At 45.4% G+C, this 16,247-nt stretch overlaps 1 protein-coding gene across 1 annotated transcript in view; it reads left to right on the top strand.

Annotated features, from left to right (window-relative positions):
* The window catches only part of LOC308305678 (connector enhancer of kinase suppressor of ras 3-like), a gene marked incomplete at its 5' end in the record, with an annotated part of 128,172 nt that overhangs the window by 35,446 nt on the left and 76,479 nt on the right, over nt 1-16,247 (top strand). The window contains one exon of the mRNA XM_080750516.1: nt 2,317-2,480. Within this exon, the coding sequence (XP_080606642.1) occupies nt 2,317-2,480 (164 nt within the window). The remainder of the gene's footprint in view (nt 1-2,316; nt 2,481-16,247) is intronic.

Genomic DNA, 16,247 nt, shown 5'->3' on the forward strand with positions numbered 1-16,247 from the left:
GGCTGCCAGCCCCTGTTTCATCCGTGTGTGTGTGTCTGTGTGTGTGTCTGGATGTGTGTGTGCATGCACTTGCCTGTGTGGTATTGTTGGAAGGAGGGGGGGGGGGGGTGGTATTGCAGCTGACAAGTCTTTCAGAGATTCAGGGCATGGGTCCATATAGCTGCAGCTGCCCCTCACTGTGCCCTCTTTGACGGAGAGAGATGCCGTTTACTCCCACCGCCACGCACGCACGCACGCACGCACGCACGCACGCACGCACGCACGCACGCACGCACGCACGCACACACACACACACACACACACACACACACACACACAAACACAAAGGCCCGTTCTTCACCCTGTTGTCACAACACTACTTGAGGGTCCACTGAGAGACACATTGTTTGCAGACGTGTTTTTTTTTTCGCACAGAAAAAACAGACAATTTAATTTTTTAAAAGAAAACAGTGATTCTCTATGACCTCATGCACACCGGCTCCAATTTGCCATGCGGCAGGTGGCTGCGGCAGTGCGTTTTTTTTGTTTTCAGTTCGATTCGTGCGTCTTGTCGGTAAAAACTCATTGACTCCTTTTATGACTCCTTTTCGGATCCGCAGTGTGGATTCCGCAGAGCCTTGCACACCAAATCCAATGTGTTTTAATCATGCAGCAAAGGGAAAAAACGCAATGGTTGAAAACCATTGTATCGCGCCTGTGTGCAAAGCCCTTAACTGCAGCATCAACCCTGGCCTGCACCAAGCTGAGCTAATTGGATGTACATACATTTTAGCCTTAAAACACAAACACATGTCACTGGTTGACTGGCTGGGTCAGTCACTGATGTAAATTGGTTGGTTTGGCTGATTGGCCTAACGACGAACTAACCAGTACCACACATGCCGGAAAAAGGACTTAGGAAGCTTGCCGAAAGTTTTCGATCACCGAAACTGCCGCCATACTAAGATCAGTGCCCGTGTTCATACAGTATAAGATGGATTTCAAAATATCCAATGTTTGGCTATGTGAAAACGCGGTCATATTGCAATTGTACTTCCAGACTATGTAATGTAGTCTTATCCTTATGGCATGGCCTGCTTGGGAACCGGAAGGTTCACAGTTCGATTCCGGGCTCCCCCAGAGTTAGAGTTGAAGTGTCCTTGAGCAAGACACTGAACCCCCAATTGTCTTCTGCAAACCTTGTATGTCCAAAAGTGTTAATTTTTTTATTTATCATTTGAAAAATAAACTAAACTAGTGAAAACAGACGATCTACAAGCACACAACACCTCATGCCGCGAGGTGTACTTGTACATCAAGCTGCCTCACACTACAGAAACAGGAGATAGGCTCATGCCCTATGGGCCACATGTCTCGGCAAGGCTTACTTATACTGGAAAAGCACCATTTACCATAATTTGCCTAAAAGAATCGCTGTGTGTGTGTGCAAAGTTTGGCATTCAGATATGGCCAACGGTGGCAGAGATATGACTAGGGCAAAAGTGTGATGTGATGGACGGACAGACAGACTGACTGACAGACTGACTGACTGACAGACAGCTGATGGAGCTTTTCATAGTAACTGCGACTTGACGGTCGCAATAAAAGTGTATGCGGAAACAATAATTGGGGATTGAATAATACATAATAATAATAATGTAATTTGATTTGATCTGATCTGCATGTGTTGTGTGAGCTATTTTGGGTGCGAGACTCCAAAGCTAAACCAAGTACAAATTAGGCTTTAGACATCAGTGTGTAGTCCACCCTTGAATGGGCGCCTAGGCACAGCAGATCGTAACGCGAGCCAAACACAGTTCATCAGATGTTGGAGCCACAAATAGCAGCAAAGGGACACCCCCCCCCCCCCGACACATACACACACTCACACGCACACACACTCACACACAGACACCCGCACAAATTAATAATACCAGCCAGCAATTGTTTAACCGTTTTAACCGGCCCTCTGTTTATGGTATGTTTATTTAGCAAAGATAGTGGTCACACCTGTTCTCTATCTGAACTGTACTTGCGTGCACAAGCGCCTGCACACACACACGCAGCAGACACACGCAGAGACGCACGCGCGCGCACGCACGCACGCACGCACGCACGCACGCACAAAACACAAATGCTTGCCAAAAGGATGATAGACACAGGATTACATTTTCCAATGGGACTTGGTCTTCTGTATTTCCTCTCTGTGCAAAATCCAATAATAGATGAGACATTTCCCTGCTGAATAACAAAGTTAACTTAACAAAAAAAATGTCTTCGCCAGTATTAAAACTTAATGGATCCCCTGTTGTTGCTTCTTCCCCGTTCCTCTCCCAGGTCTGGACGACAGCCTCCAGCAGTACGTGACCAACTTCGAGCGGGAGAAGATCAGCGGAGAGCAGCTGCTGAAGATCTCCCACCAGGACCTGGAGGAGCTGGGCGTGGCGCGCATCGGACACCAAGAGCTGGTGCTGGAGGCCGTGGACCTGCTCTGTGCCCTGGTGAGTACCCTCACTGTACCCTCACTGTACCCTGCTCTGTGCCCTGGTGAGTACCCTCACTGTACCCTGCTCTGTGCCCTGGTTAGTACCCTCACTGTACCCTGCTCTGTGCCCTGGTTGGTACCCTCACTGTACCCTGCTCTGTAGGGCTGCAAGCGAACCTTCGGGGATTCGAACGTTCGTTCGTTACGTTGGCAATCGAAGTTCGAAATTAATGGGTTCAGGTTTTTTTTTTTTTTTTAAACGAAAAATAATTATCAGAATGTGATAGGCCTATTCAGAATATCACAGTAGTAGAGATAGCCAAATACGAAATAAGTTAGGCCTACCGGTAAACACTAACAGTTACTAATGGTGACCGTTATAGTAGTTATAAAATGCACCAGAACAGCTTGGAGCGATCAAGGACCGTGCTTCGCTCCAATTACGCTCCTGTTTGGGGCCGCGAACCACGCTGTGTGAACCTCGCTGACACACGCTTGATGACAGTAGAGTGAGAGCAGCCGAGCTGGGCATAGACAGACGTGTGTGCTCTGAACAGCGAACACCCATCCATGCACCCAAATATTAAACAGCCTTTCTCCTAAGCATGAGCAAAGATGGATTTTATTGCAACCCCCTAAAGGATCTTACTATAATGCGATTTCTGGGGTTGTTAGTCTTGTTACATCGAGACCAGTTCAGCCCGAACGCGACGCGCTCCGACGCTGTCACCAAGTCTAATCATCATCTGTGCAACTCCGCCATACATTGAGCCTGTTGGTCAACAAACTGCGCAACATTTTCTCCGATTGGGTTGGATTTTCCAAGTGTTAGCCTACGTGTTAATGCGGCCACGCATCCACGCGTTTTCAATGGTTAAAACAGCGCATTTAAAACATTTCCTACACTGTTTTAGCTGGTTAAAGGTACAGTACGTTCGATGGTTCGATTGTCCGAACGTTCGGTTTATATTCAATTGAACGAACCATCTAAGGTTCGATGGTTCGTTCGGAAAATCCCCCCGAAGTTCGAATCCCTAAAACAGGGCTAGATTACAGCCCTACTGCTCTGTGCCCTGGTTAGTACCCTCACTGTACCCTCACTGTACCCTGCTCTGTGCCCTGGTGAGTACCCTCACTGTACCCTGCTCTGTGCCCTGGTTAGTACCCTCACTGTACCCTGCTCTGTGCCCTGGTTGGTACCCTCACTGTACCCTGCTCTGTGCCCTGGTTAGTACCCTCACTGTACCCTGCTCTGTGCCCTGGTTAGTACCCTCACTGTACCCTCACTGTACCCTGCTCTGTGCCCTGGTTAGTACCCTCACTGTACCCTCACTGTACCCTGCTCTGTGCCCTGGTTAGTACCCTCACAGTACCCTGCTCTGTGCCCTGGTTAGTACCCTCACTGTACCCTGCTCTGTGCCCTGGTGAGTACCCTCACTGTACCCTCACTGTACCCTGCTCTGTGCCCTGGTTAGTACCCTCACTGTACCCTCACTGTACCCTGCTCTGTGCCCTGGTTAGTACCCTCACTGTACCCTCGCTGTACCCTGCTCTGTGCCCTGGTGAGTACCCTCACTGTACCCTCACTGTACCCTGCTCTGTGCCCTGGTGAGTACCCTCACTGTACCCTCACTGTACCCTGCTCTGTGCCCTGGTTAGTACCCTCACTGTACCCTCACTGTACCCTGCTCTGTGCCCTGGTTAGTACCCTCACTGTACCCTCACTGTACCCTGCTCTGTGCCCTGGTGAGTACCCTCACTGTGTGTGACACACAGCATGGGTCGTCGGGATCGTGACTCAAACCCACAACACGCTGTCAGGCATCAGAGCCTATGTGGTTTGCGCCGGGCTATCTTTTGGCTACAAGAATTGCTGTAGAGGGAAAAAAGGAGTGGGACAAAGTAATTTAGTTCAAAGGTCTTACACAGGGGGTCCGGGACCCCTAGGGGGGGTCCTCAGAGTTACTACAGGGGGGCTGCCAAATCTTTGTGTGATAGGATCATGTTTTTCACATTAATCACTTGAACATCCCTATTCTTAGTGGAACATTAGCCAAAGAATAGCAGATCTACAAGCTTGTAGAACGGCTATTTTTTGCATAGAGTTTTGGTTTAGAGGGAAAAGAGGTATTCAACCGATGATAGTGCTGTTGTATAAGAAATCCATGAACATTTTAAATCTACAACACAATTTTCTACGTTGTGTAGTGGGGGTCCCTGCTTCATCTCTTTCTCAGCTAAGGGGTCCTTGGCCTGAAAACGTCGAAGACCCCTGATTTAGTTCATAATTTAGGCATTGAGCAGATGCTATAAGTGTGAGATTGGACTGAGCAGAGTAACCGTGGTGTGAACTCTAGACGCTAGTCAACAAACAACAAGGTAAGCAGTCACATAGGTAGAGTGCAGCAGAGAGAACAATGCTGTGCCTCAAATAGACTAGGGATACCAGGTAAACAATAGACCTCTGGTGGACTCCGGTCAATGAAGTATATAGGTTTAAGAAGTTGATCATTGGAGATGAACAGGTTCTCCTGTGAAGTCTTTGAACAAAGCACAGGTTCTCTCTCTCTCTCTCTCTCTCTCTCTCTCTCTCTCTCTCTCTCTCTCTCTCTCTCTCTCTCGGTGAACCAAGCCCTCATTGTTTGTAAGAAGGGCGAGACTGTAGTTTCTGGTCCGGCAGTTAAAGGAAGCAGCAGGGCAGAACCATCCATCCATCGTCTCTCTCCCCCTGAGGACGTCAGTATCAAAGGAACAGAGAGGATATACGGGATGGAGGGCCTGGGGTTTGAACACTGATTGATTGATTGAAGAATTTAGATAGATAGATAGATACCTTTATTATCCCAAGGGGGAAAATTAGTTGCCCAGAGGCAGCACAGCAGTATAAGCCAGGTTATTTACAAAGTTACAGAGAAGTGAAAAAGATAAAAGAAAGAAATATTTGAAGTTTGCATAGGAAAAGGTACAGTTTTGTGACGGCACAGTCCACTGGTACGAGGTCAACTAAAACGCCCAAGAAAGCCTATGGCTTGTTTCAATTGAGATGCTTTTTTTTAAACTCGGATAACATTGAATGACAGACAAATAGAACACAGTACTATGCAGAAGATATCATCAGAAAAAACACAATGCAAAATAAATACAAAATGGTATTTACAATAGAAAGGTCAGGTGAGGTAAGGATAGACAATGCAAAATAAATGGTATTTACAATAGAAAGGTCAGGGGAGAAGTAAGATAGGCTTTGTTTTCATTTACAGAGTTTCGAGTAGCAGCCTCCTCTAAGTGGCTTTTCAGTGCCGTTTTAAAGGAAGGTAGGAATTTACATTCCTTTAGGCTCCTAAAATTCACATTTTAGGGGCATTGCAGGAGAACACATTTGATTCTTTTTTTTTGTGCCAAATCTGGGTTGGACATGATCTGTGGAGCGGCCTCTGGTGTTGTAATTGTGAACATCCTTGACATTTTGGAAGTATTTTGTCAGGTACAAAAAAAATTGGTTGTTTTTGAGATTACGTCCCTTTACCGCTGCATAATATTTGCATTCTATTTTGATGTAAGCTCTGAGAGTGTAACGGACATTAAAATACGCAATGGACGTAACGTCGGTGCATCAGAGCTCCCAGAAGCATTGTCAAACATTGTATGTAAACAATTGTCAAAAGTCTTCTTCGGGGAGCAAGGGAAAAGAGCTTGGATGAAGGGACGAGAGAGGGGCTCCAAGTGAAAGAGAACCAGGTTTTCCAGCAGATGGGATTGATTTTGGAGTTTTATCACTTCCTGTGTCATAAAGAGCCAGATTGTGGGGCCGTCGGCATTTTGATCGGTGTCAGCATTTCTCTTTGTGAAATCTTTAACGCTCTTTTAAAACGTGTTACATTACTATGGTAGGATGGTTTCTGTTGAGGAAGAAATGACCCCAACGGCCACAGGTTGTTTATCATCTATCTGGCTGTGCTCATGTGAAAAACCTGCTAGGAGGTCAAATATTATCTTCTGGGTCGGACCAGTACATCTTGTTGACCTTAATAGACGTAATTTAAGCACTGACTGCTGCCATCTCATCAAGGCCTGAAGGCCACAGAGGGGTTTTCTAGGATCCCTGTTGGCAGCAAGCACACATGTGAGTGTTTTGGTCTGTGGTTAGCAACCAGCTCCCATCACGTCTGTCTGTATAGCTTAGGGTTGGGGTAAAGGGAGTGTTAGGCCTGTATATGTGATGTCTGGATTGAGGGCAGCTACTTTGCCACAAGCCCCAAAGTGAGTCCCACGCTCGTGAGTATCTTTTGATGCCTAAGCCCTTACCTTTTATACTGTTGTGTTAATAATTGATTGTACAACTTAAAGACAGTTGGGACCGGGGTGTTCAGATTGAGCCGAAACCCCCCACCTCCTTTCGGTCTCCCCCGACATTACGTTCGCTTTCTACAGCTCACGTTCTCTGACTGTCAGCCCCTCCTTTCCGTTTCTTTTCATTATTTATGGGCCCACAACAAAGTGGAGTTGACTGTTTATCCCCGGGGCGGCTGTACGTTTAAACACTGTCTGGCTGCGTTGCAGACCACTGGCCACACCAACCCTGCATGGAATGTTGTGCAACCACTTCTATGCATCATGTCTTTGACTTCTATCTATGCATCATGTCTTTGACTTCTATGCATCATGTCTTTGACTTCTATGCATCATGTCTTCGTGATGTAAAAAAAAAAAAAAACACTGTTTCACCTAGGAGTGAAACCTACAGTCTATGGGTGAAATGGTTAATTGAAATACATATAAATATATTGATTTGAAGAAAATAATCAATTTTGGGGGAATGTCTTTTATTTTTTTTATTTTTTATTATAATATAATTGTAATGACTGGAAGCTGGGCGGCCAAGCGTCTATATATATGGAGATATCTGTATATGTCTGTCTTCGTCCATTTTATGCCCATATATGGAGATCTCTGTATCTGTCTGGCGGCCGAGCGTCTAGTCGGGGACCGGCCTACTCGGGAACGATGTTGTGTATTGGCTGTATTGCTTGCCTGTCCAGCAATGACCATTGTTGCTGGCGGTAGTGGCTTCGTAACTCGATCAACCAGGTGCCCAACAAGCTAGGATAATACACAACAAATCGTTGATTTGTTTGATTGTTTTGTGGTTCCCGTTCTGAACCAACTTTTACGGTTCGGAACCAACTCCGGTTCCCGGTGGAAAAGCTCACCTCTGGTTCATCCCATAGGCGGGAGAAAGAACCAGAACCGTTTCTTTGCCGGTGGAAAAGGCCCTATTATGTCCCCCGAACTTTTCTCTCCTGCCGGCGCTCTTGTACTTCACGATTCACCCATTCTCACACCGATGGTTCAGTGTCTTGCTCAAGGACACTTCCGAGAAGTTCTGACACTTAGCCACTAGCCAGGAGGAGCGGGGAATCAAACCTGGAACCTTCGCATTCCAAGGCGGCCGCTATTATACCTCCTGAGCCACTGCCGCCCATCATCACACACAAAAAGGACCGCTGCAGCCCCTGCCCGCTGCACATCTCTTCATGTCGTTCTCACTGCTTTTGAACGAAAACAGGGATGTTCTCCATGGGAATATTTTCCGACACATGGAATCCATGAGCACCAGGAGGGTGCATGAGGATCTACGTCTCAGCACTTTGATAGATCTGGTTGTCATAGCATAAATGTACCATACCGTGCTATACGTCCTATGGCCTGTATCATCTCTCTCTTACCGTCACGGTAATTGGGCCCAGATTTCCTGTCTCTTCTCACCCCTGGAACCATGGGATCCTGGCAGTGAGGCGAGGCCCCGAGTCGTTTCCCCCGGCCCTTACGACGGGGCTTCATAAATTTGGGCCTGCGTTCCTCTCTCCCAGTGTGGGTTGTTATGTTTAATAAAACCCTCCCAGGGCTGGAACTTTGTTGTTTCTTGTTCTAAAAAATGTGCGATCACTTTGGTGTGTAAGCGCACGCATGTTTATCATAATGTGTTTACGCACGTGCCGAGTGTGTCTGTGCGCGTTGTTCTGCAGTTATGCAACATAAGCAGGTTTCCGAATTGATTGCTGTTTTTATATTGCTGTTTTATCGCTATTTTTAACCACATCCACATGAATCCCCGTTCTTGGGTGAATATTTGTCAGAAATAGTGGATCTACAAGCTACACGATGGCTAAGAGATTTGTTGTAGTGGGGGAAAAAGTAGTGGACTGAGTATAACTATTGAGCCCTCAATGGATTGAAGTGGAGAAGTAATTTTTTCCATGCAGCGTGCACTTCTTTTCATCAGTCGAGAGTGAGGCAAAGACAACCGGAATCGTGGGCTCAGCTGAAGAAAACTGCCCAAAACAGACACCGATGGTGGGGTGTGATTGTGGCCCTATGCACCATCTAGGAGCCTACAGGAATAAGTCAAGTGCACACTTTATTCAACATTGCTTGTACTATATAGGGATGGGACGATAAGCGATATTATCGTTTATCGTGATAAACACTTGCGATAATCGTATCGTGGAGATTTATATTTAAATTCATCGTGATATCGTCCTCTGTCATGCATATCGTCCTCTGTCATCGTCCTCTGTCATGCATTTCTTTTGTCACAATAATCGTGATATGAAATTCTCATATCGTCCCATCCCTAGTACTATATCATATTTGACAAATTTGACCAGTTTATTTCCTTGTTCCTTTCTTCCTTTACTAATTCTCTAATCCTTGGCTCTTCTTAAAAGTTCAAACTGCATTTCACCCACTTTGTTACGTCTGGTAAAAGCTGCGAGGCGACGGCAACGTTGAACCAGAAGAATGTGAACGTAATCCACCACACTCAACCTCGTGCATGTTCTTCTTAACACCTTAAGGACCGAGGCAGCTCAACTAAATGAGTTTCGTCCGTCAGGGCTTTTCCTTATTAGAAGCGAGGCCTCCTCAACCCTCGGGCCCCGCGGGAGGAAGTGAGGCCCCTCCATTCAATTAGTTTTAACTGATGCAAGGTCACTGCTACTGAGTGAAGCCAGTCCCCCCCCCCCCCCCCAACACCCAACCCCTCTCCCCCTTCCCTCTCACACACACTTGCTCTTATGGGGTCAAAGTTCCTGTTGATGATGAACTAGTGGTTCTCAAAGTGGGGTCTGCATGGGGACCCCAGGTGTCCTCGAGGGGGTTCCAGGTGGTCCCCCTGCCCCCCCCCCAGCAACACAAGGAACTGTTTAAACCAGTGTTTTCCCAAACACTGGGTCGGGACCCATTTGTGGGTCACGGACCAGTTTTTATGGGTCGCATCACAACGTGTGGTGAGCTTGTAGATTGGCTATTTCCACTTGGGGTTTGGGTCCCGGGCAGAAATCTAATGGGTTTCGAGCAGTGGTGGAAAGTGAATGTAGATTTACTTACTGTATATAAGTTCACTTTTGAGGCATTTTGTCACACGCGTTGTGAGCTTGTAGATCGTTTATTTTTGGGCAAAGACATTTGATAGAGAGTGAAAAAAAGACTATATCAAGTACGTATATAAGTACATTTTACCAATTATAGAGGGTTTAAGTGGTACCGGATATGCAGCTCGGCAAATAAAAGGTGAATTGATCCCCCCGATATCGCGATAAATAAAATCTCCACAATACGATTATCGTGAGTGTTTATCTCGATATATGACAATATCGCTTATCGTCCCACTCCTAAAACATTCATGTGATTGACAGTTAAACATACAGTGACATGCAGAATCGTAAGACGATGATTGACTGCCTGACAGTTAGGAGAAACATTAACAGTCCTGTTCCCGCCAACCGGCCAGAAGCTATCAAGCTGGAAGAAACGGCTGTCCAGGGGCACAAAGGAAGAACATTTCAATTTAATCTAAGATGGGGCTTCCATAACCGTTGATGGTTTCTGCAGAATCCATCCCGGAAGCCGACACCTCTGTATTTCTCTCCACGGTTCCCAGCGGCCCAATGGTGGTTCTCTGCACGGTCTCAAACAACCGTAGAATAAAATGGAAAGATCATATGACCACAGTTGACATCCTTCATGTGAATGTGATTTACTGTCCCAGGGTGAAATGTACAGTGGATATACCCTTAAAGGACAATTCTAAACATATGCCCCCCTTGAGACGCCTATTGGTCACATCATTCTACAGGTCAAAGGTTTCAGCGTGGTTTCTTGACATTTTCGTGCTGTTGAATGAGCCTTAGCTACGTAGCTATGTTATGTGGCGGCGTAGTAGCTACTTAAAGTAGCTACGTAGCTAAGGCTCGCTGCAAAGGCGTGGTAGCCTGGTCGTTGGCACCTCCCTCCAGCAACAGCAGCTGGTCGGCCGACCTTAGAGCTCTGGGTGGAGAGGGAGTTGGAAAACGAGCTCTGCAAGCGACGGGGGAGCCAGCCCCGTTCGAATTTTAAAAACATTAAAATCTTAAAATCACTTCGGAAGTGGACAGGAAGCCAACAGAGCTGTTACAGCCATGTCAGCTGATACAGTGAAACCCCTTGGAGAGAGGGGTAGGAAACCCTGTGTTGTGACAGCCCCATTCTTTATCTCCGAGGACACTAAATCCTACAGTATATAGTTACTCTCCTAGAGCAGTGGTTCTTAACCTGTTGGTCGGGACCCCCAGGGGGGTCCCCGCATTATTTTGGGGGGTCCCCGGATGATTAACTTAATGTGAAACATTGTGTTCTCACTCAACAGTAAACAAACCAGTGTAGAGAGGGTATCTGCACATTTCTAAAGTGACAATTTAAGGACTTTTTAATACCTCTAAAATGACAAATTAAACATTGGCCAAATTGTCAAATATTAGAGGCAGAAATTGTGAAAATAGCCGACCTATGCTCACAGCGCCTCGAGGTGTTGTGAGCATGTAGATCTAGCAGCTATTTGTGTTATACAAAACGTAACGCCTCAACTGGCGTTTAACTGGGGTCCCCCAGTTAAAATATGATTATATTATGAAAAGGTTGAGAACAAACAGACCTACACGAAAATACACAAAACCAACTGCCCCTTCTACCATCTTGATTCCAGATCAGCTTATAAAAAAACTCCATTGAAAGAATGAACATTTGGCTTTAAATTGTATTGAGATGAAGTGCACTTGATTGGAAACACAGACTTTCCTCAGCTTTTTAGCTTAGCGGGCGGTGTGGGAGCACGTCCCTGTGGACATCTGGAGACCGGTGTGTGAAGCTGCTATAGTTGTGTGATTACCAAAGTACTAAAAGCTTAATTGAAACTCCATCGCACAACAATGTGTCGCGGTGCCGTGCAACACATTGTTACATTGTAGATCGGCAACACTGTCACTATAATCTCAGAGTATTGGTTACGCATTAGCCCAGTGGTTTTTAAAGTGGGGGTCCTTGGGGAGGGAGATGATTGGGGGGTTCCAGGTTGTCCCCAGAAAAAGTAGTTAATCAGAGCACAATCATTTTAACCACTTTATCCATACGTTGGCCATACAAAAATAGCAGATGTAGGCTACAAGTTCACAACACGTCACTGTGACTCGCTGCTGCCAGCTTAAATTGCATGCCAGGCCCGATAGTCCCGAGATTATTTCAATGTCTTTCCCTGCCAGGCCCGATAGTCCCGAGAATTTCCGCCATTTTGGGAAAAAAAAAAAAAAAAAAAAAAAAAACAATTTTTTTTTGGACCCCAAAAAATGTAGTAGGCATGATAGAAATCGTGAAATTGCATGTTTAACCCCCATAGCAACCCCATCTATCAAACATGGCAGCCATCTTTGTTTACATTTTAGGAAAACATAATGGCTTGTATCTCATGAATGCCTGAACGGATTTCCATTCGGATTTTTTTGTTTGAAAGCTGTGAGCAATGTGGACACACGTGGTGCATTATCTAGGCATGGGTGTGCATGATCCGTGCACTATGAATTACATGGAAGTCTATGGAGACCAGAGGCACCATAGAGTACGAAGGTATTGTTAAATGGCGGGGAATGTGTTAATATCTGCTATATATATATATATTTTGTAATCTTAAAAGTATCGAAACGTTCTGAGTAATTTCAATTTTTCAGATGGATGTCCGCGCCCAAATGCACATCAATTTGTGGGTCCTTCACGTGAGAAAGTATGAGAACCACTGTTCTTATCTACAGGGTATGTGTTAGGGCCGATGCATACTCCACTTTTAGAGCCAGGTTTATTTCTGTTCGGTTCGGGGGATTCACAAAAATAGCCAAATTAATGATGATTGAATGAAATTATGTTCAGATTCTTTCATAAAACCCCATATAGTCTCTCTGAGTTTTCATATACAGTAAGTAAATGTAAGACCTTAGCCTCAATCTTCAGTTTGTAGAACAGCAAGAACAATCATCATCATCATTTTGACATGTTATTAATGGTAAATGTTTAGGAAACGGCACTAGTTGTCATACTGTTTCACAATTAGGTCGTGAGCTTTATTATTTTTTGCTTTAATCCATGCGTTCATTTTCTTCACGTACCGTTGAGGACCAGGAACAATAACCATGAATAACCAGTTTATTGGATACAGTAAGCGGTTGCTGGCAGCTGTGCGTCACAGCTCTGCCATGACAGGAGTGAAGAAAGTTTAACACTTCCTCTCTGCACCTTTAAACTATCACTGTATTCCGCACATTCCTCCTAACACAGTGAATAATGAGCCTGTGTGTGTGCGTGCGTGCGTGCGTGCGTGACAGAACAGACACGTTGAAATTATGACTGACAGGGTAATTGTTATGTTTGATGAGAACATTACAGTGTACGTGAAGTCGTGAACCTCGACTGTGACAGAGTTCAGCTTAAAGGTGTATTCCGGGATTGTTGTATGTAACGTAAATGACTTTCATGTATATTTCTGAAGGCGTATGCTTATGCCCCGTCGTAAAGGAAAATGTAGGTATGTTTTACACCAATGTTAAACAAACATTTCCCAATGTAAACATGTGTATGACAGCACCAATATACAGTAAACACAAGTGTTAGAAAAAGTGTGTTTTTGGAAGAGATATGAAAATCCAACAAGCTGCTGTTTGGTACAAGGGTGATGAGGTTGATGAAAATAAAAATAAAAAGCCTGGTGCCCCTGCTGGCCTACTGGTCCAGGCGCATATCCCATAGGCTCTGATGCCTGACAGCATGTCGCAGGTTCGAGTCCCGATCCCGACAACCTTTGCTGTGTGTCACTTCCTATCTCTCTCCCCATTTCCTTTCTGTCTAAGAACACCCTTTAGATAGGAGTAATACTACTGTATACACAAAATACCTGTAGCGGTAATGCGTCTATGATTCTATTGGAGATGTCACAAAAGGGACCTAAAATCAGACAGCCCGTTCTGAGACCTGCTTACATAGATCTGCCCATAAACTGAGAAAGACTCAATGGTCAGAAATAGGACTTTGTGAGGATAGAACGTGCTGGTGGGACACCAACAAATACATAAAAATAGGAAAAATGGAAAATCATGGTGTAGTCCCTTTAAAAAAGTCGTAGAGTCCGAACGTGCAGCTTTCTGAACTCAAATTCGGGGTAATGCTTTTCAGAAGTTGCGAGTGACGTCATTTTGTAGTTGAACCGGACCTTTCCGACGAAAGAAAGGAGACCGTACGGACAGCCCTGTGAGTTTACTACAGCAGTGGTTCTCAAAGTGGATTCCAGGGACTCTGTGGGTTCCTTTAGGGGGGGTCTAAATTGACCCATACAAGTCTGTAACTCTTGACAAACCAAATGGAACCAAACCAAATGGAACCAAATCCATTTGGTTCCATTTGTACACTGTCAGAGTTAAGGAGAGACCTTGACATTTGTAAGTTTGAGAAACACTGTACTACATTACATCTCTTCACAGCTTGCCTGCACGGATCCTTGCTGCTTTTGAGCATTATCGTCTCTGCTGGGTGGAAACCTCATATGTCCAAAACTGTCATTGTTCAGGATTCACATTATTCAAACATAGCAGCGAAAAGCACAAAAGGTTAAATATGGAGATACATATGCGTTTCTGCCCGACACAACAACGTTATGGACCCTAGCACGAGTCTTTTGGGGGCGTGAACCAAGTGACAGCTAGCATCCTTGTTCCAAGTAGCCTATCATATTATTTATAGGCAAACTTTCAGCAAAATGAATGAACACTAGACCAATAATTTAACATTTAGCAAAAACTGGATAGACCTTCTGCTATTAACTCTCCCCACGCTTTGAACGTTAACGTTCGCCCCATTTTTTACAGAACCTCGATGCCAATGCGGCGCTCGTTCGTTCGTTCGTCTGATGACTGTAAGCTGATGAGGGGTCGCGCGGCCGTGTACTGTAAACACATTTTCCGCGGTGATGGTGTAAAAAATCCATTATGCGTTACATCAACGGAGACAATTTCACTTCCTTGTTGATTTCCTCTGGCCCGGAGCTCTGTAGCCAGTGACTGGTCTGAATCTACGGCAACACATAACAGGCACATTCACATTCATTCTCGCATGATGCCGCCCTCTGCTGCCTGGCAGACCAAAGTGCACTATTGCACAAGAAAAAAAAGGAAAAAAAAGAAAAAAGAAATGTGTCTATCTATCTACTATAACGTCGCAAAGGTAAGCCGCTTTTTGATGGCACCAGACCCAATAAATAAATAAATAATCTGGCAGTAGGAGAGTTAAGTACATTTTAAAGACTCACTGTGTGTGTACGCGTGTGCTTGCGCGCTAAAAACCTATAAAATAGAGGGGCGCTCCAGCAGGAAATCACACAGGCACAAGAATGCAAACTTTGCTCCCGTTCATAGGCGTCACGTGCACGCCCTGTGCGTCACGTGCACAGTTCATGCCGTCTTCACACCAGTGCAAGACTTCATGAACAGCAGAGAGGGGAATCTCCCCTCAGAGACAGACGGACGGACAGACAGACAGACAGACAGACAGACAGACAGACAGACAGACAGACAGACAGACAGACAGACAGACAGACAGACAGACAGACAGACAAGACAAACACGGCACACTTAAATCATGTCTTGTCAAACCATGTTAACAGTGATTACATCCATTCACGGTGCAGGAAACAACACGTTACCCCCTTCAGAATGAGACCGCAGCAGCGTTGTAAAACTCTCACACAACTAGGACTAGCATTATTATTATTGAGTGATAGCGGTCTTGGCGGATGTTTGACAGCTCTGACTCAAGGTGAGTCAAGGTGTTCACGTACCATTTAAACCTGTAAGACAGGGGTTTTCAGAGCTACTACAGGGGTCCTCCAGTCTTTGAGTGATAGAAACTTTTTTTCTCCTTTTTTGGAGCCGTGGGCGGAGCCCATGGTCTCCCTCTGAGTGGCAATGTGTGTCCTGTCTCACCAGTGAGAACTGTCTCGTTGAGTTCGAACAGTACCTTTTATGACCACACATGTTAAGGGAGGGGCGCTGTTTTCAGGCCAGGCACACACACGCACACACACACACACACACAGGGGGGAACACATAGAATCAAAAACATAGATCTGGAAGTGCTCAATTTCACGGCTCCACTTCGAACCAAGGTTTGATTTTTATATTGACTACTGACTACGGCAAAGAGCTTTCGTGTAGCAGACGAAGTACAGAGTCAAAGGTCAAGTTTATTAAGTATTGACCGTTCAAGTGGTTAAATGTCTGAAAACACAAATTGACATGAATCCAAAATACACTGATGATCATGCTGTCAAACAATGAAACTATATGGAATCTATGAGAAGATTGTGGGGGTCCCTGCTTCATCTCTCTCTCAACTAAGGGGTCCTTGGCCTGAAAACGTTGAAGACCCCTGCTGT

This window comes from Nannobrachium achirus (assembly GCF_963921795.1).
Source record: "Nannobrachium achirus genome assembly, chromosome: 20".
Lineage (NCBI taxonomy): Eukaryota > Metazoa > Chordata > Actinopteri > Myctophiformes > Myctophidae > Nannobrachium > Nannobrachium achirus.